This window comes from Zootoca vivipara, chromosome 3 (assembly GCF_963506605.1).
Source record: "Zootoca vivipara chromosome 3, rZooViv1.1, whole genome shotgun sequence".
NCBI lineage: Eukaryota > Metazoa > Chordata > Lepidosauria > Squamata > Lacertidae > Zootoca > Zootoca vivipara.
In genome coordinates, this window is record NC_083278.1 from 35,125,325 (window position 1) to 35,153,060 (window position 27,736).

General features: G+C 44.8%; 2 protein-coding genes across 3 annotated transcripts in view; one reads left to right on the forward strand and one right to left on the reverse strand.

Annotated features, from left to right (window-relative positions):
• Positions 1–969, forward strand: part of SMAP1 (small ArfGAP 1) — a 58,090-nt gene extending 57,121 nt beyond the window's left edge. For both annotated transcript variants that reach the window (XM_035109668.2, XM_035109669.2), the window contains one exon: positions 1–969. In XM_035109668.2, the coding sequence (XP_034965559.1) occupies positions 1–138 (138 nt within the window). In that variant the 3' untranslated portion in view covers positions 139–969.
• B3GAT2 (beta-1,3-glucuronyltransferase 2) lies at positions 545–24,951 on the reverse strand. The gene is made up of 4 exons (XM_035110598.2): positions 24,319–24,951; positions 9,075–9,219; positions 1,557–1,705; positions 545–1,471 (listed from the first exon to the last, which is right to left on the reverse strand). The coding sequence occupies exons 1-4, from the start codon at positions 24,949–24,951 to the stop codon at positions 1,385–1,387; spliced, it is 1,014 nt and encodes a 337-aa protein (XP_034966489.1). The 3' UTR covers positions 545–1,384.
• Positions 24,952–27,736: the final 2,785 nt, after the last annotated feature.

Sequence of the window (27,736 nt, forward strand, 5' to 3'; positions counted from 1 at the left end):
ATGAATCAGCAAATGGCTGGAATGAATCTGTCTAGTTCCAGCAATGTGATGGGCTTTGCTGGCCAGCCCCCAAATACAGTGGCAGGGTGGACTGGAACTTCCTCAGGCCAGACTCTCAGCACACAACTCTGGAAATGAACACTGCAATAGAAGTTTCATCTAGATCAGAGACTTGACATTCCATGCTCAAATACATCTAGTTTCCACGGTCTGCCCACATACATTGCCCACCCTCACCCCCTTCAATCTCACAGTTCTTCATATTAAGACATAATCTTAACCAACCGTGTTGTGGTCTGTATTGACTTAAATTTTGATGTAGTGAAAAGCAGGTTGGGAACACCTCTCATCAGCAGCTTTTTCATTCCACAGTACATTTGATTTCATGAATGATACCTTTTCAAAAGACCTTGGTGACCAACTACATACTCAAATTATTTTATCAGTTATAGAACCAACATTTGCATATAAGGGAAATAGATATCATGTAAGTACTATCTCTAATATGTAAACCCCACCCCACAAATTTCCCAGTAATCCTGTAGAAGGTACTGTATGAACAAATGTTAAATCATATAAATAAGTGTACATGTATCACTGAAACCTTTTTCCTTGTGTAAAATTGATTTTGTCCCATTATTCATGCCACTGTGATATTTTACTATGACGTGCTGAACAGATAAGATGGTTAGTGAAAGAGATAAACCTGGATGTCACTGTCACCTCATCAGTTTTCTTAAGAGTTGCCTGTGACAAAATGAGTAAATTTGGCTTAAAAGGTATGTACAGAGGGCTAATCTAAAGTATATTGCACAGCATTTATACAGGGTAACTCACTCCTCAATTGCACATTTACTTTTATTTTCTACAGCTGTATCCAGGTTTATGCCAGTAACTGTGTTTACATTTTATGGTGCCTCGTATCAATAAGCTGTTGCTTCCCTCTATTAAAGAAATCCATAAACATCATGTGATTTTTTTTCATTCTATAAAGACCTCTTATCTACTGTTCTTCAAAAGCAAAGCTGTTTAATTCAGGAACAATAAACTTTGAACATAATAATCTGGAAGCTGCTATTTTTAAATGAATTGGAAGTTTTGCAATTGTTTAGATCAGTCACTCTTTTACTGTTCCACTGCATTTCATTGAACGTCTTGTGTAAGAACAATCTAAGATCTGGATAAAGTACTAAAACAGATTAAATTTAAAAAAATCCAAACACATGCAAAACAAGTGAAGACAAATTACAGCCATCTGATGAGTCTTAACTGAGACTGGTAAAGTACATTAAGTTGTTGCACAAAAGCGAACTGCAGCTTAATTGTTGCATCCTTGAAACAGCTAAATATTTAATTTTGTTATGTCCCATTTTATGCTTACGTTTCATACTTCAATTTTGGCAAAGTCCAGGGGATACTTTGGCTCATTAGATAGATTTACCTTTTCTGTTCTTGTGTGCCATACAAGAACCTGAAAAAAAAGTTTAGGGTCAACAATTAGTTCTGGATAATCCACTATAGGACAGGTTCCTGTATTAAAACAGCAAAACTAATACCTTTGTGCAGTTGTTGGCTTTTGGTTCCAGCTCTTCCACTGTGGTGATCTGTCTGAGAAAATCAGATTCCTGCATTCCTGGTTGGGATCCATGGCGTCTGAATATCGCCTTAGGGTTGGATAAGATCACCTGAAGGCTCACAGCAAACCCTTTGTAAATCAAGATATTGTTAAATCATTAAAACCAAAGTTATAAACATTTCATACCTCTGATTTAGCTTTTTAAAAATATTTTTCCCCTTTTTTCTTCTTGCTAACCTGTATTTTGTAAACAAAACCCTAAGGGTGTTACACCACATCATGCAGCAGGATATAATTTCACTCCTGTGGTTGCCTCACAATGTATGCAGCATATCTCTCAGGCTATAAGCTGCTTTTTCTCATTTGGAAAAGTAGCTCCGCTTCTCCGTATCTGTTTATACTTTTTCTTTGAATGTGAACAGTGACCTTTACTGCAAGTTATTGGAATTTACAAGTGATGAAAAGCCTGCCTGGTATGAAAAATGAGATTTAAAAGCAACACATCTGTAACTAGTTGAAAATTAAATTCTGAAGTAAATGTAGTTGTTAATGAGAAGGCAAAATAAAATTGGCTTAGTGAATTTCACACACAAATCAGTATGTCATTGATACTACTAGAAGTGATATCCATTCATGCTGAGTGTAACACCTATACTAATGCAGCCATAATCACCATTTTTTAAAAACGCTCTGAAGAGAAAGTGGTAGATAAACGGATCCTTATGTAGTACACTTTAGTGTACACCCCTTATTGTGGTGGTGTGGATGTCAAAGGACTGTTATTACTGGTGACATAATTTCTAGCATATAGCAAGACTTCCTAAAACTAGAATACTTGCTGTTGCTTCTATCATTCATTTCGCTCATATATATGAAATTAGGCCAATTGTCACAATTGAGCCCACTGAATGCAGAAACCGGGTGATTCAATTATCAGTTTAATTTGTGATATGTGAGCGTGTTATGCTATTGCATATGTCTAAATATACTAGTAGGCTTCCTGTGCACTCAGCAATTGATTTAAACAGGGAAGCATGGAAATGTAGTACCCTTTAGACATTTTCTCCCTATTCAGAGTACCAAAAATCTGTCAAGAGACTTTAACTGCTACTCATGATCTTAGTAAAGGCAGCAAGTTTGCCTTCCTGAATCTTTTGTACATGTGCAGTTCTCATTTTAGGGGGTTGGCCCAGAAGTGCTTTTCCAGAAGTCGAAGATATTTCCATGTTTGAAAGGGCTTGCACAAGAAAAAGATTCATGAGGGTGCTTCCATTTGCATAATGCATTACACATCACACAATTTCCTTCACTAGCTTTTGCAAATCTGCTGTACAACAGGACACTTGCCAACACTTTCCCTGTAAGTTCAATTTGGAATCCACTGCTTTCGTTTAAAGAAGTATTTGAGCTACATCATTCTACAGTGTGCAATCAAGATTCCTTTCTGATCTCTTAAAATGGGACAAAGAGACTTTAGCAGCATTTTTACCTGAGGCAGGACTTTACAACCTTCTACAGCTCAGCTGTGGGATGTAGGAAGCAACTGCCAAGCAAAAAGTTTGTTCAGAGGCTGTTTTCCTTTGCCCCTCTTCTGCATATCTGAAAGTAAGGATTTGGGAAGGGAACCCGCCCTGAGATTTGAATGCCAGGTGCCCCTATTGTCTAAAAGGTATCCTGGAACCAAATCAGTTAACTTGCTTAACTCTATCTTAAAGATTATGAATCAAGCAATTTAGTAATTCAGACCCAGAAATGCAGGGGCGAGGAAGTGTGGCCCTACATATATTGTTAAGATTCCCATCAGCCCAGCCAGTGATCAGGAATGATGGGAGTTGTAGTCCAACGACATCAGTAGGGCCATAAGTTCCTCACTACTGCAGTGCAGAGTAATGTTTTCCATTAGGCCCCCAATAGTGTTCAACTGCCTGTATGATGTATTGGATGGTCTCTAATAAAACTCTGCAGTGCTGAAAGAAGCACATTTGTGGTTGCTTAATGACCAGGTTTAGTAGCAGAGCCTTTGCAGTGCGTATTAATAAAACACTTATTTTAACTATACTTCAAAATAACAAGCTGCAGTGAGTAAGAGAGCCAGATAAGTGGGTTCAAGTAAAATCTTAATTCTATCTAAAACTTTAGACTACAGCACTTTGCAATTTGTTAGGAGAAATAATTCAGCTCAGAGCCAATATATTTTGGAAGGTTACATATGTAGGATACTGCCACAAAGACATACTCTGCAGCTGTTTTAGACTTCCAGACTTTCCCCAGCATTAATATTTTCTAATCAACTGAATATAAAGTTATCATTCTGTAAAAGCTTCTTAAGGAAGGGCAGCTGTGATATCTTAACAGAGGTGGGGAGAGAAAGTAACTAAGGCGGTCTACTATTAAGACAAATATCATTTAATACCCGAGTAAGGAAAGACAACTGTTTACTGACCCTAGAACAGACATGTCCATCGTGGATCAGGAAAGGCTTAAGGAGAAATGAGTATAGCTTCCTGGTATAGAAGTGGGCTGAAGTGGAATGGAGATGGGGAAAGGGAAAACTAATCTTAGGGGCAGCATTTATAATATTATTTTGCACCCATCTGATAGATCTTCAAAGTAATGCAGGCCTTATTCTGATCAAGTCCAGAGGATGCTGCTCAACCTGTTTCAATGGGTTACAGCTAAGGTCCAGAGAAGCCAATATTCTTGTGTCTAGCCGAGATCTTAATTTAGATAAAGCAGATGGAATACTGTTGTAAATGTCCACATGATGGCAGTTAGCGGGAAGTCCACGTTATAACTCAAGCTGTGAGTTGCCACACACCTAATGCACACAAACTTCCCTCTTTAGCTACCAATTCCATTTACTCCTTACTCTCATGGAGATTAAATTACTGGTGACATTCTGAATGCAGACAGAGTCACTGTCCCTTTTCCCAGCACACAAGTGGGTGGAGTAAAGTCTCAACAAAACATCTTTGGGCTTCCATCAAATCCTCTAGTATAACAGATGAGAATTAGTAACTAGGGCTGAGCATTTCAGGTTGCAGAACAGGGCAGTATTCCAGAGGACGAGCATGGAGCCTACAGATCAGTTTCCTAATGGGTGTTGCCTGCCTTATAGATATGGGGAGCAGCTAAAAGCCTTTAAAGTGGTTTCCAAAGGATTCTGCCCAATAGGGTGCCAAAATGCCTAAAGCCATCCATGAGATCGTACAAGACCTCTCACCACCACCACCACCCCCCACACTTGGTATGGGCAGTCAGGCATGGAACCATTGGAAGGCTAGTATTTTTTTGCAAGGCCAACTTTAAAAGATTCTCTATTTGGCATAAAGTTTCTCTGAATTCCAACTATATTCTTTAAAAAGCTGCATCCCTTTTCAAAGTAAAACAAATTGCATACTGAAATCAGGCCAACAAAAAAGGGAGGAAAGGATGGATTTTTTAAAAATAATGGTTGCAAATTCTGAAAACATGGTCAGTAAAAAAACTTTCCAGTCAGAGCATCTTCCCTATGGATCAAATTCTAGAGTTAATTAATCGACTAGTGATCATTGCTTGGATCCAAAGTTCACAGTTTGTGCTTGAGGAAGATGATTTTTGATAATTCACCCTGCAGCCCCAGCACCACCTGAAAATAGGCTATTGGGGGGGGGGTAGGGAACCCTCCAGAATAACAGGAGGAACAGCACAGGAGACAGGGGCTCTCCAAAAATCGCCTTCACACACACACATCCCAACCATTCATCTGGTAGAGAAGGCACGTCCAACAGGTAGATTGTGACCTACCAATAGATCACTGCACGTCTGTGGTAGATCACTGGTAGCCTCAGTGGCTCCCCCCAAAGAAGCTCAACAAGTTTGGCTCCCCTAAAAAAAAAGCTCAAAACTCTTGCTCTGAACCCCAAAGAAACAGGCTTTCCTCCCTAAAAAAGCTCAACAACTTTGACATGAACCCCGAAAAAGAGGCTAGATCACTGCCAGTCTTTGTGAGTAGATTGCAGTCTCTTGGAAGTTGACCACCCCTGTGGTAGAGAGTTTCTGCTGGATCTCATTCCCTTGCATAAATGGAAGGAGTCCTTCCATTCACAGAATAGATATTCTGGATTCAACTTATTACTTCCACGGTATCTTGTGAAGATATATTTGCCTGCAGAGCATAAAAGAAAACAGCAGAAGGTTCTCTGCATGCAATGTTTGATTGCACTTAATGTTATCTCTGCTTTTGGTCCTGGAAATAAACATTAGAATTAGAACAGCAGAATCAGCTAAATAGGCATTGCAGAGCCAATGGTAGTGAAAACAGGACAGATGCCCACCGAAGGCTCTTCTATGAGTTGCTGCCTTGCCACAGGAATAGTGGACAAGGTTGCCATTGGTGCCACTAAGTTCAAATCCCAGCAAGGGTGCAGAATGTTCCTCTTGCTATGTTTGCAGCTGTATTATTTACAGCTCTGAAAGGGGCTGGCAGAGGAGATAGCACCACTGCTTAAGTCAGTGCAAGCAGTGAGCTAGATAGACCATTGGTCTGACTATGTATAAGGCAACCTCCTACATCCCTAACTGGGAGTTCAATGGACAGATGTGGAATTTAACCAACATCCTCAACTGAAGCCAACTATCTTTGTTATAAAAAAGCAACAGAAGATGTTTTAAAAATGGACTAATTTAGATTGTTTGCATTGCTAATTAAAGCTAAAGGTTGCATTGATTCAGCCCAATGGTGATGATCTTTTGTTAAAGCTCAATGTGCTTTACAAGTTGAAATTACAGAGGAAGACGACTCTGTGGCCGTTCATCTGTGGTCTCTCTAACTAAAGTCCAACATATTAACCAGTACACCACCCCTTTGCCAACTCACTATATACAGTGACCATCTACTGATCCTAATAGCTCAGATATTGCTACATACTCCTACTCTTTTGTGTGTGGACACACACACATACCTGGATCAAAACAGATGCCTATGTGTACTTCAAAATATACCACTATGCTATTGCTCCTCACCACCACCCCACTCTCTGTGTTCTCCGAAATAAAGAAACTCATGGCTGACAGGAATACAGCTGCCACTATATCAAAAGCAATTCAGCCAGCGCTTGAGATGCTTCTAGAATACACCAAAGACTGACCAAGCATGTAGAGCTTTGCAGCTAGACAGCGCTATACAGTCACAAGCTGTACAGTGAAAGATTGATGAGATTAATTTTTGAACCTTCTCTGCCTTCGTGGTTGTTTTGTTGATTTCTCTCCCTTAAGCAGGGCGCTTCAAACTGTATCTACCTATAAGCTATCAAGAGTCCTTACTTTCCGGCGGTTTGTGTGAAATGACTCATTTCATGATGAAATAGCGCTTTTCACACTTGAACTATCTGATGGGGCTTGTTTTCCTATGCACATGGCGTTGTTCATGTAATGAAAGATACTAGCTGCCTGCAGTAATTAATGAAGGCGCAGAGAAGAAATTCGGTGAAGCATTCAAACAGAAATACCATATAAAATTCAAATAAATGAGAAGGGTGTTTTCCTATTATTAAAAAGTAAATTAAATTAGGATATAGCAGCAGGGCTTATAAGAGGGTTAATGATGAGAAGACATGTTATGCAAAAAGTTCTTTTAGTTTCACACTTTACTCATTTTCAACAATATTCCTAATTACAAATTCTGCATGCATTCTAATGGCAGCCTTGAATACAATATGAATTTTTAACATGCTCAGTGTGAAGTTTAACAGGGCACACTTGCCAGGTGTCCTATCAGACAAAATTCACTTTACCACCCTTTGGAGAGAAGTTCTGAATACTACCCTATAGGTGCTTTCATAGTCAACAGCAATAATATACAATATAAATCTAAATTTTAAAAACCCTCAGATCTATCCATAACTTGATAGTGAAGTATCTGAATCCAGTGGCAGTATGTCCTATTACTAGACACTGAATAAAAATGATAAAGTGCTATTTGCATCGTGCTTTTTCTGGCTGCCAACATCTTAGGATCTCTGGCTGGCAAGTTGCTGAACAAGATGGACTACTGGTTAGAGCCATGAAAACAATGGTTATGTTCCAAATACCAACTGCAGGTGGAGCAGCACCGCATCAGCCAACAAACCCATCCCATGATAGTTTCCTGCTACATCAGGAGTAACCAATGTGGTACCATCTAGATTTGTTGGGCTACAACTCCCATCAGCCGTAGCCAAGGGGTGATGGGAGCTGTAGCTTACCACGTCTGGAGAACACCAGGTTGACTAACCCTGTGCCACAACATCAGGACCATACCCTGGGCAAAACCTCTGAAATCAGCAGCTTTGAATGCATTATGCACCATTTGCTAATACACTGAGGATTCTCAAGAGCCCGTTTAAAGCAGAGATGTGAATGCCAATAAGGAGCTGGAAAATTGTAATGTGTAGGAAGCATCACCGAATGATATTCTTTCATCAGCCCCATTCCCAACTACTACAGCTGGTCTTTGTAGTGCAGGGGAAATAATCCAGCAGCAAAGGGGGAAGGTGTGTACATGCAAAACCTAATATTGGTGCATATTTCTTTCAGACCCTAAGCTCAGTCACGACTTACTCTCAGAAGCATTCCAGTGACTGCAGGATTTAACCAGAATTTACCCTCCAAGATATGCTGGTGCTAACTAAAATGGCAGGTTCATCTTCACGCCAAACCCTTCCTATCTAGCACAGGGTAGCCAAGGAGGAAGATTCTGAGTGTTATTATCAAGAGTGCTCCTGATGGTCATATATAGCCAGAATGGTAGCATTAAACAAGCACAACACAACACACACACACACACACAGACACAACTTCAGTAATTTCTACAAATTTCTGTCTGAAACTCTTGAGCACCATAAAGTTGTACAGACAACTCAGAACTTGCATAGAACATAGGTTCTGCGGATTGCACACAAAGCTAGAATTGTGTATAGACAAAGAAACCCAGAAGCGCCCCCTCATGTCCATCCCTACCTTTTCGGAGTTGGTGCGACAAGCCTTGACCCCATGCAAGGGCTTACCAGGTTCTGGAGGACTTCATGAGATTTCAGACGGCTCCACAAGATCTCACAATACCTTCCCAGAGCCCTGTAAGCAGACCTGAAAGCTTAAAAGTTCTTTCGCACCAGAATAAAATCTGCCATGAAAAGAGCTTTTAAGTTCTCCACCTTGTATGCTTTTAATTTGTGTGATCGCAGCTAGCCAGCTGCCAAGCACATAAAACTGTGATCATACAAGTTAAATCTGCACAAGTTGCGAGTCGACTGCATTTAAAGAAAACAAAAGGAAAGACTGAGATTCTCAGGAGGTGAAGGAACCTAGTAACATTGTTTTTGCACACAAGGCAGAAGACTGGGTTTTTGTATGCCTGTCTACAGCGTTCATGCAATATCTAGAACTACTGTAGATTGTTTGCAAGTGAGTGATACAATGTTTGCATGCATGTTCACATGAATATAATCTGTATCTGAGATTCTGTAACTATAGTACTCACCAGCCATATCAATGGGAAAAGGTCTACCTGCCCGCCAGCCAGTGTACCATCCAATAACCTTGCCCTTTTCCACAACTGGGCGCTCATAGCGTCGTCCGCCTGCCAGACCCACAGGCCATACAGACACTTTGCGGGTTGTGCGCATCTGTAAGAAAGGAAGCATAAAATCACTTTCAAACTCACTTCTTCACCAACTTGCATTGTGCTGTGATTGAGATGCTCAGAAAGTAGTTGGGTGTCTCCAGGACTGATCCAAGACACTTTGGCATCTGGGGCAAACCACAAAATGGTGCCCCCAACACATACACCATAGAAGAAAAAGGTGAGCAAAAATCTACATCAGGAACAAGAGAGGGAATAATCTACACCAGGAACATATGTGTTTGGGGGGGGGGGAAGAGAATCAGATCAACCTCACCCAGTGGTTGAAGTGGGAATAAAACTCCATCGCAGAGGAGAAAGGGCCTCACTCTGAATCACACGGGGGTGTGTGTGTGTGCAAAGCCCAGGAGACACCAGAGGGCAGCCCCCACCACCAGCAGTGCCTCCTATTTGTCAAGAGGTCCCTGTAGAGGCAGAATTGTGGGGGCTACTGAGGAGGCAGCAGATTTGGCCTCCAAGGAGGGCACTGCAGCCATCACAGGGGTGGCAGCGGGCAATGCATTCCTTGGAAACTGGATCTGCAGCCCCCATGGGTTCTGCTGTCCAAGGCATCACCTTACTTTGCCTCATGAGTGGGCCGGCCCTGGGTGTCTTCATCCTTGATCTATGGCCAGATTAAGGCACTCTGAGGCCCTAATCTATGTCAAGTTTAAGATGCCTCGTGGTGTTTAATAAAAGTGCATTAGTCTAACAGAAAGGACAATAATAAAGTTTTATATTCACGCATACATTGGTACACAGGCAAGGATGAAACTAAAAATTACCAAAACAACTAAAACATATTATCCTCTGCTCTTTTCTTTAAATTGGTTTCAAGCCCATCCATCAAAAGAATAAAGGATTCTCTTGGAGAAAGGCTTTCATCAGCATCAGGCGCACCAGTATCACTTACTTTTTTTATTCACACACTTGCAGTCTACACCAGGCAGGTATTATTTTGCTTTGAGTTCAATCTCATCAAAACTTTATTAGGTTTCTTTTAAGAAGTGGAGGAGTGATGTGCAAAGCTCTGCACATCTGTACTGAGGGCTATCTTTGAATCCTGTGGGGCCTTGCTAGTTTTGTGGAACTGATCTAATAAATGATTCCAAAAGCTTGAGCCTGAACACAAACACTAAATCCTCCATTTCCCCCTGAAGAATAGCATCTTCTCTCCCCGTATCACCTTTTTCATTGTCACTAGTATGAACACAAAGCAAGGGCATCAATAATTGAATTGTAACTCTCCGCTATGGCTGAAATAGCCTTTGCATGTGCTCCCTACCTAGCAGCAGAGAGATATTTCAGTACTGTGGAATCAGGACCCAAGAATGATCTGAGTACTGCCCAGTGTTTTGTACAGTGGGAGGAGAATCAGTGTTAGAAACTCAGATATGAAAGCTGGGTGCCAAATGGCACCTTGAATCTAGGTTATGGTCGCCGCAACAGAATCTCTATTCACCAGGGGATTGATCCTTGAGATCCCTTCCAACGCTACAATTCCACGATTGTATGATCTCAACTACTTTGCTTGACTGTAGCTTGCTTTTGCAACAATTCACTTGTCCCAGTATGCAAGGAGGAGAAACACACACAGTGGAAATTGAAACAGTATGAACTATGGACTAAGGCAGAGATTTTTAAACTGTGATTGCCAGCCTGGCACCTGGAAATCCCCACGTAGTCACATTTGACCCATGTCAGTATCAAAATAAGCCTAGCACCTAGCTAATTTCTAACACTGACTGGAAAATGTATACTGCAAAAAAAAAGGTTCCAAGGTATCAGCTGGACCCAGACCTGTTTAGCTTTGGCAAGTTGGTGACCTCATGTGCCTACAGACAGACAGCTGGAACACAGAGGTCTTAGGGCAAAAGCTATACATAGGATGGGGCTTTCAGGGCATAGAGTCAAAGCTTGCCCCCTTACGATTTCGGTCATTGAGAATCCTCCCTATACCACTATACTTACTGCAATTATTTTAGAACAAGAGGCAAACTGCTTTTGATTTCATTCTTGCTGCCATGCTTGTGAAGAAGGAGTGGAGAGCCTATGACCCGAAGGTTGCCCTGGCATGTTCCCACAGTGCTAAACTATGGTTTAACATTACATCTGAGCACAGCCACTATAGCAGGAATAAATGTTGGTGGCGACTTTTATATAGCTATAGATACCTATACCACAGGCCAACGGGGGTAAAATCTGCAACACTTTGCTTCCTACCTATATATCTAGTATGCTGTAGATATATTCTCAATTATATGCAGATGAATTTCAACTGAAGCTTTCATCAAAACATATTGAATGTGGGAAGGAAACAGTAATTTCTCATGCCCCCCCCCCTGCAACAATGACTGTCACGAGACGGTTTTCCCATAAATGTTAATTTAGGTGTGTTAAAGATGAACAAATTTTGGCTCTGGGTATACCTTTCCCCTTTATGTTAGGTAATAAAAATAGAATTCCATTTGTGTTGAAATTTGAATTGTAGGCGCTGTACACTGTATAACTATTGTTGCCATGAGGGGCATCATAAAAGATTACAGCATCATTCACTCTACCTCTTGCACTCAATAAAATGCCAGAACTCAAGCATTCATGCAAACCTCTCTCATATTTTATTTAGCTTTTCTCTTAAACTAATCTAGTGCAGTTGCCCTGATATAGCCTGAGAAAACAAAGCCAAAAATTTAGAATACTGAGATAGCTAAAGAACTACCCAAGAGCTGGCATGCCTTGCAAGTCCGTTCCCCACCCCCCTAGATCTCTTCAAACAGCAAGCTGTCCTGCCCCATTACAAACAGCTTCTGAAACTACACCCCCCCACACACCAATCTTAAAGTGAGTGTGCCACGTGGCATGAAGGTCTGGCATTTGACAGAAGCTAACCAAAAGCCCTCTTGAGCACATGAAACTATCTGCACAGTTCCTTGGATCCTGGTCTATAACATACTAAATAGTCTAGAGATACATAGAAAAAATAATCGCATGTGAAACCAATACTGGGCATCATCTCTCTGAAATGCATATTTCAATACTGCAAGGGGCAAAAGAAAACTGCCTGTGTCTATAATGCTACATTTCCCCTTTCCTCTTCATTCTAAGGCAGACAACCCATTGTTAAAATCGTGTTTATGGAAGACAATCTTACTCGGCTATGGTAAAGGTAAAGGGACCCCTGACCATTAGGTCCAGTTGTGACCGACTCTGGGGTTGCGGCACTCATCTCGTGTTATTGGCCGAGGGAGCCGGCGTACAGCTTCCAGGTCATGTGGCCAGCATGACAAAGCTGCTTCTGGCGAACCAGAGCAGCACATGGAAACGCTGTTTACCTACCTTCCCACTGTAGCGGTACCTATTTATCTACTTGCACTTTGACGTACTTTTGAACTGCTAGGTTGGCAGGAGCTGGGACCGAGCAACAGGAGCTCACCCCGTCACAGGGATTCGAACCACCGACCTTCTGATCAGCAAGCCCTAGGTTCAGTGGTTTAACCCACAGCTCCACCTGGGTCCCTACTCGGCTATGAGTGATTGCCAAAGAAGAAGACAAAGAAAGACAGCCTTACCATGATTCATAGATACACTGATGCTTTTAAAGTCAGCACATGGACTCATTCAGAGAAGCAGCAATATTGTATGATATCAACCATGCCTTAATGCAGCTGTGAGGGACCTTTGTCCCTCCAGATGTTGTTGAATTACAAATCCCATCATCCCTGGCCTTTGACCATGCCTGCTGCAGCTGATGCAAGTTGCAGTTCAGCAACATCTTAAACAGTGTTTCCCAAACTTGGGTTTCCAGCTGTTGTTGTTGTTGGTTTTTTTTTTACTCCAACTCCCATCACCCCTAGCTAGCAATACCAGTGGTCAGGGATGATGGGAATTGTATTCAGAAAGCAGCTGGAGACCCAAGTTTGGGAAACACTGCTCTAGGGGACTAAAGGTTTCCTGCACCTACATTAATGGGCTTTTATTTCTACTATTGTTATATTTAGAGCCTGCCCTTCACTAGAAGGTTACAACTATATAAAGCACAACATTAAAAACAGTTTAAAACAAATGACAATCACAACCAGAGCAGGCCCTAAAATATATACAGTACTGCAAGTATCAAAGGCCAGGTTCAAGAGGTGCATTTTCTGCAAGGTCTAAAAGCAGTACAATGAGCATGCCAGAGACAGCTCTGTAGGGAAGGTGTGCCACAGAGAATGCCCACTACTGGGTCACCACTCCCCAAACCTCTGAGGGTGGTGGAATTACAAGAGGGGCCTCCTCTGCTGAGCTGAACCCCCCAAGAGAATCTGTTCTGCCACATCATCAGCTCTCTGCAGCAAAACTGTGGCCCTCCAGAGGATATTGGAGTCCAACCTTACCAGGTGCAAATTTTGGGGCTACTTTGTGATCCATTGCTGTCAGGAGTGGCCCAGATGACTTCATTGACTCAGAGCAACTCTTACCAACTTCGGTTGGAGAGCTAACTAACTACAATAATTCTACAGCCATGGGCAGCCTTGCCACAGGCGTCCATACACCAATAACCACACAGTTGTCATAGTCTCGTTACTGAGCAACAATGTGCAGAGCTCATGGGTGGGGTGGGGAGGCCAGTCAACCAGAAGAGTCTGAGGTGTACTTGCCTGGAGGCAGAGTCAGCAACTGAAGTCAGGTCCAGTCCTAGGGTCAGGCAAACAGTAATCCACATGGTCAGATGGTCCAGGGGCCAGGGAATCCAATGATCATGGGGTTAAGGCTCAAAATGAGCAGGAAGCAGCAAGGTAGAGCCAGAAACTACAAGCATTACCAACATCTGACTGCTGCTGGAAGCTCTGCTTAAGAAGGCTGAAGCCAGCTGGATATCATCAGTGCCATCTCCTCTGTGCACCTGAAAGCTTATCCGCTACAGGTGGGCTCACTCCACCTTCTCCCTCTTCAGGCTGCTGATCAGCAGGTGAAAATGATTCCTGGCCCAAGACAGCAGTTAACTAGTGTAATGTGCTCTATGGAGGACAAGTCTCATACCTGGCTGCAACTAGTGCAGAACGCAGCTGCTGAGGTGTTTGACAAGACACTCAGTTTTGCACATATTACGCAAGCACTGAAATATTGGCCTATTGTTTATTTGTTTTTGTTTTTTTAACATTTAGATCCCACCTATCCTCCAAGGTGCTCAATGTGGCAGACGAGGTTCTCCTCACAAACAACATTTTATCCTTGCAACAACCCCGTGAGGTAGCTACCGAGGCAAGTTCAGGGTTTTTGTTGTAAACAACTCAGGTCCAGGATACCTAGTAAACTACTCTTCCCAAGCTTGTCTGTGTACATGTAGAATCTTCCACCCATGTGGCTCATCCGGATGATGCCCTATTTACATACCACAAAACAGCCGGGTGGGAAGTCTGTTATTTCATGGTCCATAAACATTAAGCCATGCAGGTAGAGGTCTTTAGATATAGGCAAGCAACTGAGGAGGCAATGGTACCCACGTGATCAAAGGTACACATGCAGGGGTGGTGATAAGAGGAGCAGAGTATCTTTCCCTCTCTGCCCTGCAAGGTTTATGTAGTGCAAGCATGCATACAAATCCACCTGGTATCATTGCGTGAACATATGTTTTATAAAGCCTACTTTTTCCACATTGGCATTAGCTTCCCAATATTGTGGCAGTCCACACACAAATATAATCGACTTCAGAAGGCACAAAAATCTACAGGAAATCCTGAGCCTTGGCAAAACATTTCCCTCCAGATTTCACCAAAAAGCTCTGGAATAGTATTTGGTAATCTGCTGTGCTGTTCACACTCCCACCTGCAGATTGCTTGCAAGGCCTTGTCACTCCAGCCCCTGTGGGAGCTGATATTATACACTCTGGCACTGATCCAGAAAAGCACAAGTGCAGCAGAAGGCTTTGTGCCTTCTGCTAGGCTGCTCCAGTTTCCAGCAGTTACTGGGGCTGGAGAGCAGAAGGGCCTCTTGATCTTAATCCAGTGGGGCAGGTCAGGGGAGCATTCAAGCAGGGGGAGGGAGGGCACTCAACCCCACACATTTTCTTTTCCGTGTTCCAATGTGATCAACTGATCAACAATGTCACAAAATAGCAGCAGAGAAAGGGCAAAGTCAGACACACAATGGTGGCCCAAGGGGCAGAGCTTGCCATCCACTGAGGCTCATAAACTCTGTTCAGGGATGACCTTCATATATGTAAGTGCCAATCTACACCTGAGTTGCACACCAGAGGTTCTAATAGCCTGATTTGAAAGAAGAAAGAAAAAGTCATTTGCTTTTGCTATCAACGTTCTTGGAAGTTTAATGCAACAACCTATTAATGATATACTACAAGTCATCCAAAGATCCACCAGGCAATCCAAATCTTCCTATATCTGAAGCAAACAAAAATATGGATTGAATCCTCCCTCCATCCTCTCTTGCACCACTGCTCCATGCTCGGGGAGTTTCCTTTCGGTAGCGCAGGGCAGCTGCGCCCCACTGATGGATATGGAGTCCAGCTCCCATTAGTCCCACCTAGCATGGCCAATGGTCAGGGACAATGGCGCATGGAGTGAAAAAACATCTGGAGGGCCACAGGTTCACCACCCCTGCCTGTGAAGAAGGGGCATAGTTCAGATGTAGAGCATATCCTTTGTACACAAAAGATCCTAAGCTCAAACCCAGGCATCTTCAGGTAGGGCTGGAAAGAGCCAACCCAAAACCAGAGAGCCATTGCTTCTCACTGTAGAGACCATGAGTAGGAAACCTGTGACCTGCCAGATGTTCCTGAACTACAACTCCCATCATTCCTGGCCAGGCTGGCTCAGGCTGATAGGAGCTGGAGCCAAACAGAGTCTGGAGGACAACAGGTCCTCCAGGAGCTGGGTATGTTTAGCCTGGAGAAGAGAAGGTTAAGGGGTGATATGATAGCCATGTTCAAATACCGGTATATAAAAATATGTCATATAGAGGAGGGAGAAAGGTTGTTTTCTGCTGCTCCAGAGAAGCGGACACGGAGCAATGGATTCAAACTACAAGAAAGAAGATTCCACCTAAACATTAGGAAGAACTTCCTGACAGTAAGAGCTGTTTGGCAGTGGAATTTGCTGCCAAGGAGTGTGGTGGAGTCTCCTTCTTTGGAGGTCTTTAAGCAGAGGCTTGACAGGCATATGTCAAGAATGCTTTGATGGTGTTTCCTGCTTGGCAGGGGGGTGGACTGGATGGCCCTTGTGGTCTCTTCCAACTCTATGATTTTATGATTCTAGGTTACCCACCCTTGGTGTTGACAATACTATCAGCCATCTTCCTGTAAGCAGAGAGCTGCACCCATGGGACAACAGGACACACCTGCAGGTCCCTGTAACAGTTGACCAGATCAGTCCCCTTCACATCTAAGTTATTTGAGACTCCAGTATTTTAGGTTGTGTAGAATTACTTTTAGGTGACATTCTACATAGAGATGGAATTAAAAAGGCATTGCCTTCACTGTTACAAGTTTTCCCTTAGGAATTATACAACTGGCAGTCAAAAGGAGTTGTCGACAGCCTCAATATAGCTATCTCCCACTCCAAGCAAAGGGTGAAGAAAATCCAATAGCATGAATGACCTCTTGTTGCACGAAGTAATAAAACAGCCTACAGTAAAAACTAAGGAGAGGTTGTAATAGCTCCGTACAGAAACCTCAGTAATGATGATCAAATAAAGAGGGCAGCCTTTGATTCTTCCACTAGTTTGTTCTGAAAATTAACATTTTCTTAAGAAAGTTAACTGATGTTTAAGGGCCGAAGGAAGTGGGAATAATGAAATGGGCATTGCTGGCCTTTACAAAAGCACCAGCAAAATGGCTAGTTCTTATCTGTATAGCTTAAAAAATGTACATAAATTACACTTTAGTGCTCAATTTAGAAAATAAAAACTGAGAATAAGTTAATAAATATTACCCATCAATTCCAAAAGCTCTGAATTGTTGCATGTATTCTTCTGGAATGTTCCTTTCTAACCTACCTTTCACAAACACTGCCCTGTATGAGAAAAAGATTTATCCTGTAGAAACCAAGGGGTTTTACAAGCTTCCTGGGTGTTCTGTAGATGCAAACTGCATTTTCCTGGTCCAAACATATTTTCCCTCATGGGAGTAAAAAGCAGCTGGGGGGAATTTTGAGTAAGGATGTCTTGACGTGAAAGGGTTAAGCAGCCCCCCACTCATAGCAGTCCTCCACTCAGCACTGAAGCCTCTCGGTTTGTTTGCTTTTTAAGTTGTGCTACTAACTGTCACGTAAAAGATTCTAACTGGAAAACCATCATTTACTACAAAATGGGTGGGCACTGTGACACTTTGCTCAACGGCTGAAGTAATAAACCTAAATATAATCCACATCAACGGACACCTGTGGTTTCGAATTAGAAATAACAGGTTGCCAGTATTTATTTCCACCAATTGGTTCTTTTCTTCTTTTTTAAAATTTTTTAAACATTATGGCATAATTGTGTAGTTTTGACAATTTTCCATTCCTCTTCTCAAAAAGGCAAATTCAACTTATGCAAGATTATTTACAGATGGAAAGGCAGAGACAGAATACTCAAACTGGCACTAACCATTACCATGGCAACCATTCAACAGTGGTCCAGAAACTGATTATTAGTATAGCAACCTCCAGGGGGTGGAGAGGAGGGAGAATGTGACAAGCAACAGTATTAATTTTGGAGGGATCAGGTATACCCATATTTAGAACAGCTCTAATAACCACTTTCTCTTTAACCTACACAATATATTTCTAGCAACCATATAAAGTATGAGCACATTTGAAAAGCACAAGCTGATAAATCCTACAAACTCGCCTCATAACTTTTTAAAAAATAGTATAATCATACAACTAGCCCATACAATTCCATTTCATAACACCTCTACCACATAGGGGGTTAGGTTTGTTAAACATATATAATATTGTACTATCATCACTGCTAACAGTTGCTTCAGGGGATGAGGATTCAGATCAGGAAAACTATGGGGTAAGAGTTTTAACACCTCCTCCCTCCCTGCATGGCCTGAGCAAATTTGTAGCACCTTCCACCCCTCACCTGTATTTGCATCCCCCCTCCCCCCAAAAATAGTAGATTTGATTTCAGCTCTTTTTAACAGCAGGCACTTTAGCCACAATCGTTCTGGTGGGAAGAAATCAAGGGGACAGGCCTCTCTTTCATGAGCCCAATTTTTCTCAGGCTTGAGCTTCCTGCTTCCATTTCACCAGCATTTAACAGCTTGCATGTTGCTTCAGGAATAATGTGACGATCTGACCAGGATCATAATCTGTTTACATTCAGGAATGTATTCTGACAAAGAACACTGTTGTGTGTCAATGTAATGCATTCCCATTGCCCATTTTAACTCATGTAGAGTATTAAAGATATTAGACCAATCTCACGTAAAATTTAGGGCTGTTGGTGGAAGGAGATATACCTTAAACCAGGCATCCCCAAACTTCGGCCCTCCAGATGTTTTGGACTACAGTTCCCATCACCCCTGACCACTTGCCCTGTTAGCTAGGGATCTTGGGAGTTGTAGGCCAAAACATCTGGAGGGCCGCAGTTTGGGGATGCCTGCCTTAAACTGAACAGCAGGTATGAGATATTCACTTATGGGAGCAAAGTCTGCTCCCGGCCAGCTTTGATTCTTAACTAAAATACGTACAGCCTGCCCACATACTTCAATAATAAGCTTGGCCCCTTTATTATTGGCTCCCCCACCCCACCATCAGGTGTCCCGCATTTTTATCTACTGTAACATTTGTTTGCCACTTCGTCTTCCTTATTCAAGTCTTTAAATAAATATTGAAATCAGCATGGATAGAAAACAAGAGGTGGCTTCCAAACTTATTTAAGTCTGTCTTCACCCATTGCTTGCTGTCCAGCATGCACCCTGAACCCTGCCCTGAAGAGAACTCGGCTTTCTGAAAATATCTGTTCTCACCACAAACACTGTTTCCAGCACTCATGACTGTAGACAAAATTTTGAAAATCAAGACTTGGGACACATGGAAGAAATTATACAATACTCTAAAATATACAAAACTGTACATGTTAAGGACTCCTTCATGGATCACTGCCTTGCCGTGGCGTTTTCCCAGTAGTGAGAGCTCACTGGAAGGACAGATCGTGAAGCTGAGGCTCCAATACTTTGGCCACCTCATGAGAAGAGAAGACTCCCTGGAAAAGACCCTGATGTTGGGAAAGATTGAGGGCACTAGGAGAAGGGGACGACAGAGGATGAGATGGTTGGACAGTGTTCTCGAAGCTATGAACATGAGTTTGACCAAACTGTGGGAGGCAGTGCAAGACAGGAGTGCCTGGCGTGCTATGGTCCATGGGGTCACGAAGAGTCGGACATGACTAAACAACAACAACATGTTAAGGAACACGTTGTGTAAATGGAAGTGGACTGTGCAAAGGTATCAATTTGCACAAGATTCCAGGGCACAAAACTTGTAGCTCTGCAATAAACGTATGAAAATGTAGGCTGCAACGCTGTAAAAACACTGGACTCAAAGCATGTGATAAGACTCTACCTGGGGGAATACAAACTTGCAACGCGCAATACTCGAAATCTAGTTAGTTTTACGCAAAATTTAGTGTACAAAGTAGGTTTGCTTGGCAAGAAGTTAATCTTACTCAATTTGACAACTGTAGCATTTTTCATGCACAGCTATGAAGAAAGGGCAGGACTGGGGTGTAGCAATTTCTTTTTGACATCTACTGGTGTTATAACCACAAAACCTCCACATTTTAAATGGTTCTTAAATCAGGGCTCCTTTCAGCTCAGAGAATCAGTAGTCAGAATTGCTAATGGGAGGCAGCCGGAGGGAGGGGCGCAGGGCACATTAGGCATCAATTTCCTCTCATCTGCCATTAATCCAGTTCCATGAAAGAAAGTATGTCTGAATTTCTCCTACATATCACAAGCTTGGACTTTTCACACCAAAGGGAAAACCAGTACTGTACAGCTTTTGTAAACTGATCAAGATCTGGCAGAAAGAGAGAAAGAAAGGGGTGAACAGAACACTGAAAAGGAAATCATTTTCTGTAGCCAATACAAACAAATTCTGATCAATGGTTGATGTGAAAACAAAAGGCTCTCTCTCAACTTCCTTCTACCAGGGATGCAAAATGTGCTTTGCCTTCTCAAAGAAATCTACAGATTTTTTTAAAAAAATTAAAAGATATAAGAACAACATAAGAAAAGATTATCTATTTGCCTACACTTAAGAATATGACAAATTCATTCCCTTCTCAGAGAGGGATTATCTATCAGTGATAGAGGAGAGATGAATAGTAGTCTCACAAACATTCTCTCTGTCTCTGTCTCCTCCTTCCTTGTAATGTGACTATGCTGATCTCCTCAGTGCAAGCATTTTAAGATGAATAGGAGCTTGTTCAGAGCAAACCTCTCCCTTGTTGCATTGAAGGTGTGTGTGTGTGTGTGTGTGCTCACACACATAAAGAATTTAGCCATCTTATCAGAAGAGAAGCATCTCAACATCAATTGCCTTATTTTATCTTCTTGCATTTAGCTTGCAATTTAACTGACAGCCAGCATTCGTCCCTTGATTTTAATAAAAGCCAGTTAAATTGGGGGAGGTAGAGGGAGATGACTAACAAGTAAAATACTAAATGCCGTGTGGGTGCATCTATCTCTTCTCCAGAGGGTTACACGGCAGCGACCTCAACTGGAACATTGTGACTCTATGCAGGTTCTTGCTACAGTTAATTCCTCCCTCTCCTGCGTAATTAGTGCTTTCATTTACAAGAGCCATTTAGGCTTTAGAGAATGGAGGTCTGTCTCTCAACAGCCTTTTTTTGCTTCAGGCAACAGGACAGGATTTCAGACAACACCGCCCCCCAAAGTAAAAAAAAAAGAAAAAAAGAAAAAGCTGCACCAGCTTTCAGTTCAAAAGGAAAGCGCAGTTGAAATAATTACACGCCAAGAAGACGAAAGCCCGAACTTTCTCAGCATTAAAGAGCTATGCGAAGTCCCCCACAATTTAGTGGGAAATAAACCAAAGCAACAGAACTAAAAATATTTATCTCCTTTTCAGACACTTTCAATAGAGGATTTCAATGCAAAAAAAGGCTGCCACGTAAGGAAAGGAAGCACAGCTCTTCTGCTGAATGGGAAGTGCTGGTGGGGAACAGGCGGAACACCTGCCAGCAGTATATTGAAAGAGACCCAAACACATTTTGAAATCTAAACACACGTCAGCAGGGTTGAGCAGCCTTTCTGAAACGGTTCTCTCTTCAGGGACTCGGTGTGCTCCGCATCTTTCCGCAGTGCCTTGGCTTTAATCTATTGATTCCTAATGCACCTAGCCTACTTGCAAAGAAAGAGGAATCGCCAGTACATTGCAACACACAAGCATGTTTGGCTCCCATCTTGGGTCAGCAAAGGGTTGCAGCGGGGGTGGGGGACGTCAATGGCATTGAGTTCTGTGGAGCTGCCATGGGCATTCTTAGGTGGGGGTGGGATTATATTCTATTGAGCTTTTATTGAGTGCCTTGTAATACACACACAGCAGCTGGCAAGGCTTCCCATTCTGAATGAGTTATGGTAATTTATATCCCCTCTGCATACTTAGCCCCCTCCTTTTTTCCCTTGCCAAAATTACGTTCTTATTCATCACTATCCTACTTGCACTCCCCATGATGTCTCCCCCTTAAAAATGCTTCTTCCTGCCAACTGGAGTATCAAAGGGATACTGGCTAACCTGCCCCTGTTATCTTACAGCCCTTTTGCAAACACTTGCCAACAGCCGCCACTTAAAAAGAGGGAGAGGGAGAGGGAAGCTTGCCTTCAACCAAGACCTCGGAATGAAGTGCAGGAATTACTCATAGAACAGTGACATGTTACAGTGCGTTTAGTCACTATATAAATGGGCTTTTCACTTTTTAAAGAAAGAAACAAGGAGACTCTAAAGACTGAACAATTATGAGAGAATGGATAGATTATTCCGGAGGAATTTGCAGCAAGGGAATTGGCAAGGGATTGTGGTGTGTGATGAAAGTTCCTCAGCAAGCCAGGAGAAGAATCAGCTTAGGAACCAAAGACGGCAGAGCTCTCTTAGACCCTTAACCTTAACATTGCTTATTAAGGCTGCACTTTGCAGGGAGTAATCTCCCCAGGACTTTATGGAGTAGAGATGCACAGGACTGCACTGCAATAAGAGTTGTTAATATGATTTTATTGTGAGGAATTTCTGGAAGCTACTTTGGGGCTCCAAGGAAAGATAGTTTGTTTTGAAAACACCCAAATAGTGGTGTTACTGCCAAAGTTTCAGGAGGTACCTGCAGGAATTACCTTTGACCTGCAAAAGTTTGTTGGAGTTGTGAGTGGACAGAATAACAGGTCTTGTCACTGAGTAGGTATTTTTGGATAAAATCTAGGAAAGGTTTCACACATAGCTATTGGTCTTAGTGAAGGCATACAGTTAGCCAGAAAGTATAGTTAAAGCTATGGTTTTCCCAGTAGTGATGTATGGAAGTGAGAACTGGACCATAAAGAAGGCTGATCGCCGAAGAATTGATGCTTTTGAATTATGGTGCTGGAGGAGACTCTTGAGAGTCCCATGGACTGCAAGAAGATCAAACCTATCCATTCTGAAGGAAATCAGCCCTGAGTGCTCACTGGAAGGACAGATCGTGAAGCTGAGGCTCCAATACTTTGGCCACCTCACGAGAAGAGAAGACTCCCTGGAAAAGACCCTGATGTTGGGAAAGATGGAGGGCAGTAGGAGAAAGGGACGACAGAGGACGAGATGGTTGGACAGTGTTCTTGAAGCTACGAACATGAGTTTGACCAAACTGCAGGAGGCAGTGGAAGACAGGAGTGCCTGGCGTGCTCTGGTCCATGGGGTCACGAAGAGTCGGACACGACTAAACGACAACAACAACAAAAACATAACTGGAAGTCAGACCTTTTATCTGGAAACTCATCCTCCCAATCCCAAGTAACTGAGAGGTTAGTCACCATTACTTGAGAGATGTACTTTGCACCTGCTCAAATATACTAGCATTAGTCATGCTGGCCACATGCCCTGGAAGCTGTCTGCGGACAAACACCGGCTCCCTCGGTCTATATAGCAAGATGAGCGCCGCAACCCCAGAGCCGTCTGCGACTGGACCTACCGTAACAGTCAGGGGGTACCTTTACCTTTACCTTAATATACCTTATTAATTTATCAACTCCATTTCTATGCCTCTTAGTAATCAAAACATTCTCTGGGTGGTGTAAACAAATAATGATTAGCAATAAAAAGTTTGAAGGGGGGAGTCCAGACCTAAAAAATTCACAGGCCTCAGTGCTGGCACTACAAACAATGATTTTAAGTTCTGGTTCAAATGACATCCTGCTTAAAAACAGGGAAACATTTGGTTCACACACGCTATAGGATTACAGCAAAACTTGATGGACCCCAGGATACTGCAAGCCTGGAAAAGAGTCGAGGGTGGAGAAAGCCCTCGAACCAAGTTATGTGGAAGGGGCAACAGGAGCCCCAAGGAGGCTCTCCATCCAGGCCGGGCTTTTACTTAAGCAAGGCAAGCGTGGAAGCTGAAGGGAGAACCTTGGCCTGCCGCCTTGTTAACGAAGCATGATTAGCTGAACCTGGTAGGAATAACCCCAAATCCGTGGTTAGGGAAGAGCAACACTGGGCCGCCGCCGGCGCGACGCTGCAGACTGGAGGGATGTGGCTGTCTTGGGTGGGAGGTGCCGCTCAAGAAAAGCCTTTATGGCTAGGCACGCTGACTTGCAAAGTTGCGCCTGGTCGAACAAAGTGGAGCTGACTTTGGAGCAAAACACGCGCGCACGGGCCTACCTGAGGCTACAACCCTGTCCCTGTACACACTTGTAAAAGGGTTCGCCCCACAACTCCATGGGCTGCAGAACTAAAGTAGGTCTGCTTTGCTCAAGAAGCACTTTTAAAAAGAAAAAAAGAGCCCGCGGCTCTGTCGCGCTCCACTTTTGCTGGAAAACTCGGCGACCAAGCGCGCGCGAAAGGAGGCCCGCCGGCGTCTCCGCGTGTCTGTCTCCCTCCCCGCTCTGCTGGCCGGACTCCCGCGCGCCAACTACCTCCTGGAAGAGCTCCAGACTGTAGGTGTTGTCGTCGTCGGCGAAGAACACGACGCCCGGCTGCGGGGAAGGCAGGTGCTGGTGTCTCTGGCGGACCCAAGCCAGGCCGGCGTTGCGCTGCTCCGTGGCTCGGGGTTGCCCGGGCCGCTTGAACCTCCTGGGCGTGGGGGCGTGCAGGTGGGTGCAAGGCGGGCCTCCGCTGCGTAGGAGCCCCGCCACGAAGCGGCTGACCAGCTCGGTGCCCACGGCGGAGTCTTCCACCAGGACCCAGTGCAGGCGCGCCACCTGGCGGAACGTGTTGGCCAGGCGCGTGAGCTCGGCTTTCTGCACCAGGCGGCTGTAGGTCGGCGTGATGGTGTAGATGATGGGCAGCTCGGCCTCCTGGCGCCGCGGCGCCCCCGAATGCTGCCGCGAGGAGGAGGCGGGCCGTGGACGGGGCGCCCGGTGGCTGCCACCCGTGTCCAGCATGACGATCACCAGCAGCATCCAAGGCAGCAGCAGCAAGAAGCGGCTCAGCAGCAGCGACTTCAGGCTGGGGCCCCGGCCGCGCTCCGCCTCGCCGCCCGGGAAGCCGCCGCCACCGCCGCCGCCGCCGCTGCAGCCCTCACAGCAGTGGCAGCGGCAGCGGGGCATCGCGGAGCCGCCGCCGAGGCTGCTCTTGCCGGCGCTTCCTCCTCCTCCTGCGGAGAGATTCAGCCTGCGCTTCCCTCGCCATGGAGCGGGCGGCAGGGCGCACGGAGGGACGCCGGGCTTCCTGGCGCACGGGAGCTCGGCGCTGCGCACCTGGAGCGGAGGAGCCGACGGGACCGCCCGCCTTGGAGCCGACACCTTGGGAGAGATCGCAGGACGGTTGCCCGGCTGCCTCGGAGGCGGCGAGGCCCCGGTTCTTCCCGCCTGGCTCCTGCGCGGAGAGGAGAAGGAGAAGAAGAGGCCACTGACCGACCTCCCGCGGGGAAAGGCGGAGACCGGCTGCGGGATGTTGTCGGAGAGGCGCCCCCGGAGCGGGGACCACCGACCTGCGCCAAACTCTCAGTTCTTTTTTTCCTGCGCTCCTTCTTCTGTCTCCGGAAAGAGAAGCGCAGCAGGGCGTGATGGGGTTGCCCCCCCCCCTCCACACAGCCGACGATCCTTCTATTACTATTCTTGTTTATTTATGCCAAAGCTCCCGGTCTTTCTGCCGCTGCTTTCCTTCTTTCTTCCCTTTCAGCATCGCTTTCCTCCCGTCCGCCTCCGAAGCAGCAGTGGTGGGGAAGGAAAGAAAGGGGTGGGCGGACGCGGGAGAGTCCCGAACTCTTCCAGTTTCCTTCTTCCCGAGCCGGGCGGCTTCTGGAAACACTCAGCTGCCCTGGCGGACAGGCAGGCGGTGGGTGCGCAGTGGGATGATTGGTGTGGGAGGTGGTAGAGAAGGATCCAGCCAGGAGCGAGTCTTCTCGGAGGCAGGCGGCTTCACTGGGCGCTTACGGTGGTGCTCGCGTGTTGGAGAAGAGGGGGAGGGATCCCCTCAGGGCTGATGCGGCGCAGGGGGGTGGGGTGGGAGCCGGTGAGTCTCTCTCTCTCTCTCTCTCTCTCTCTCTCTCTCTCTCTCTCTCTCTCTCTCTCTCTCTCTCTCTCTCTCTCTCTCTCTCTCTCTCTCTCTCTCTCTCTCTCTCTCCCCCCCCCCCAGTAGCTTGTTCTCTCTTTGCACTGCAGGGTCTCTTTCTCTCTGTGAAACATAGGCAGTGAATAGGTTCACGTGCTGAAAACTCCAGAGACCTGGAAAGGGGGTGGGTTGCGCCGGGGAGAGAGAGAGAGGAGGCGGTGGCGGCATCGGAGTTGGGGTGGAGATTTAGTCACACCACCACCAAGGAGAAGATGGGAAAAGGTTGCTGTTTGTAACCAGCCCGCTTGCCAAAGGTTGCTGTGCAGCGGCTGGGTATTGTGGTGGAAAAAGTCAGGCGCTGAGCCTTTGGCAGCACCAAATCGGGTGGGGGTGGGGTGGGGGAGAGAAGTAGAGGATATTCCTGCTGGTACTTCCCCTTGGAATCCCTCTGAGGGGGCAATCCTGGTTTTTATTTTCAAAGGGTGGTGGTAGTGTGAAGATGGAAAGCTCAGAGCCGAGAACATATGCTCCATACTTACTCAGGGATCTTCCTCCTTCCATCAACGCCGCCGGAGTCTAAAGGCGCAGCCTTGTGTCAACTCTTACTGTTCCGCAACTGTAGAGAAGGAGACACAAGACACAAGGCAACGCGTTTTCGGTGTCTGGAAACGGGTGGGGGGTATTTATTTGTGTCAGGCACAGGGGTGGGGGGTCTAGTCCTTTTGGGACCAGAACTAGACACTTGGAAGATACAATTTTTCTGGATCCATTTCAGCCTGAGTTTGGCACCGGGCGGGATTGCCTTTTCCACCTTGTATGATGACCTTTGTTGGGAGAAAGGGGGTGGGGAAGGGTGTGATCCTGTTGATTCTCCTAGATCCCTCACCCTGAGCATCTTTTTATACGGTTGAGCATAGTATCCTTCTAGAGCTGCTGCCTCAGCTGGGTCTGGGAAGCAATGCTTCGCAATAGTTCCCAGTCTTATTTGCACAACTGACTCCAGAAAGGTGTTCGGGGACCACCAAACAATGTAGTAGGCTCTACAGGGTGGGACTTTGTTGGGTCCAATTTTACCACCACTAGTTAACATGAGACCACTGAGTAGTAATATCTTATGGTCTGGTAACCTTTTGGTTCGATTACTGAACCACAGAATTGTAGTGTTAGAAGGAACCCTGAGGGTCACCTAGTCCAACCCCCTGAAATGCAGGAATCTCAACTAGATCTTAATAGATTCATAGAATTGTAGAACTGCAACACATTGTGTATGTGGGATTGCTTTTGAAGACTGTTTGGAAACTCCCGCTAATCCAGAACTGAGCAGCAGATTCATCTGAGGGTGGCTCCCTCAAATATTTTTGGGGGGCTGAAGGGATCTTAGCCCCTAGGAGTTGGCTCCTATGATTTGCTCTCACAATGAGGAGTTAACAATTCCTTAGGCCCAGACATCTCACCCCTCTTTGATGGAAGAGGCCAAGATGAGCAAGGCCCCAGCACACAACCAGTCAGCGAAACCTGTCCAAACACCTTTGTCAAAATCATCAGGCCCCCAAAACTGATGCCCATTGATCAAATAGGACCCTTTTGTCTGGACACCCCCTGCTATAGGTAGTGCACTAAATGTGGGTTCTTGTCAGGATAGATGACATCAATTGTATCTTCAAAGCGCCTTGCAGTCACAGCATGTTACTGAAGGCTGGGTGCTGCTGTGGCTAAAGAGTTTGTCATGAACATATCTCACTACAGCACTGCTGCTGGTGGTCCTACAGCTCTTCTTGCTGCTCTTTCTTGGAAAAGAATCCCAGGGTAGGGCTCCCTGAAGCACATTGTCCTGCCTGC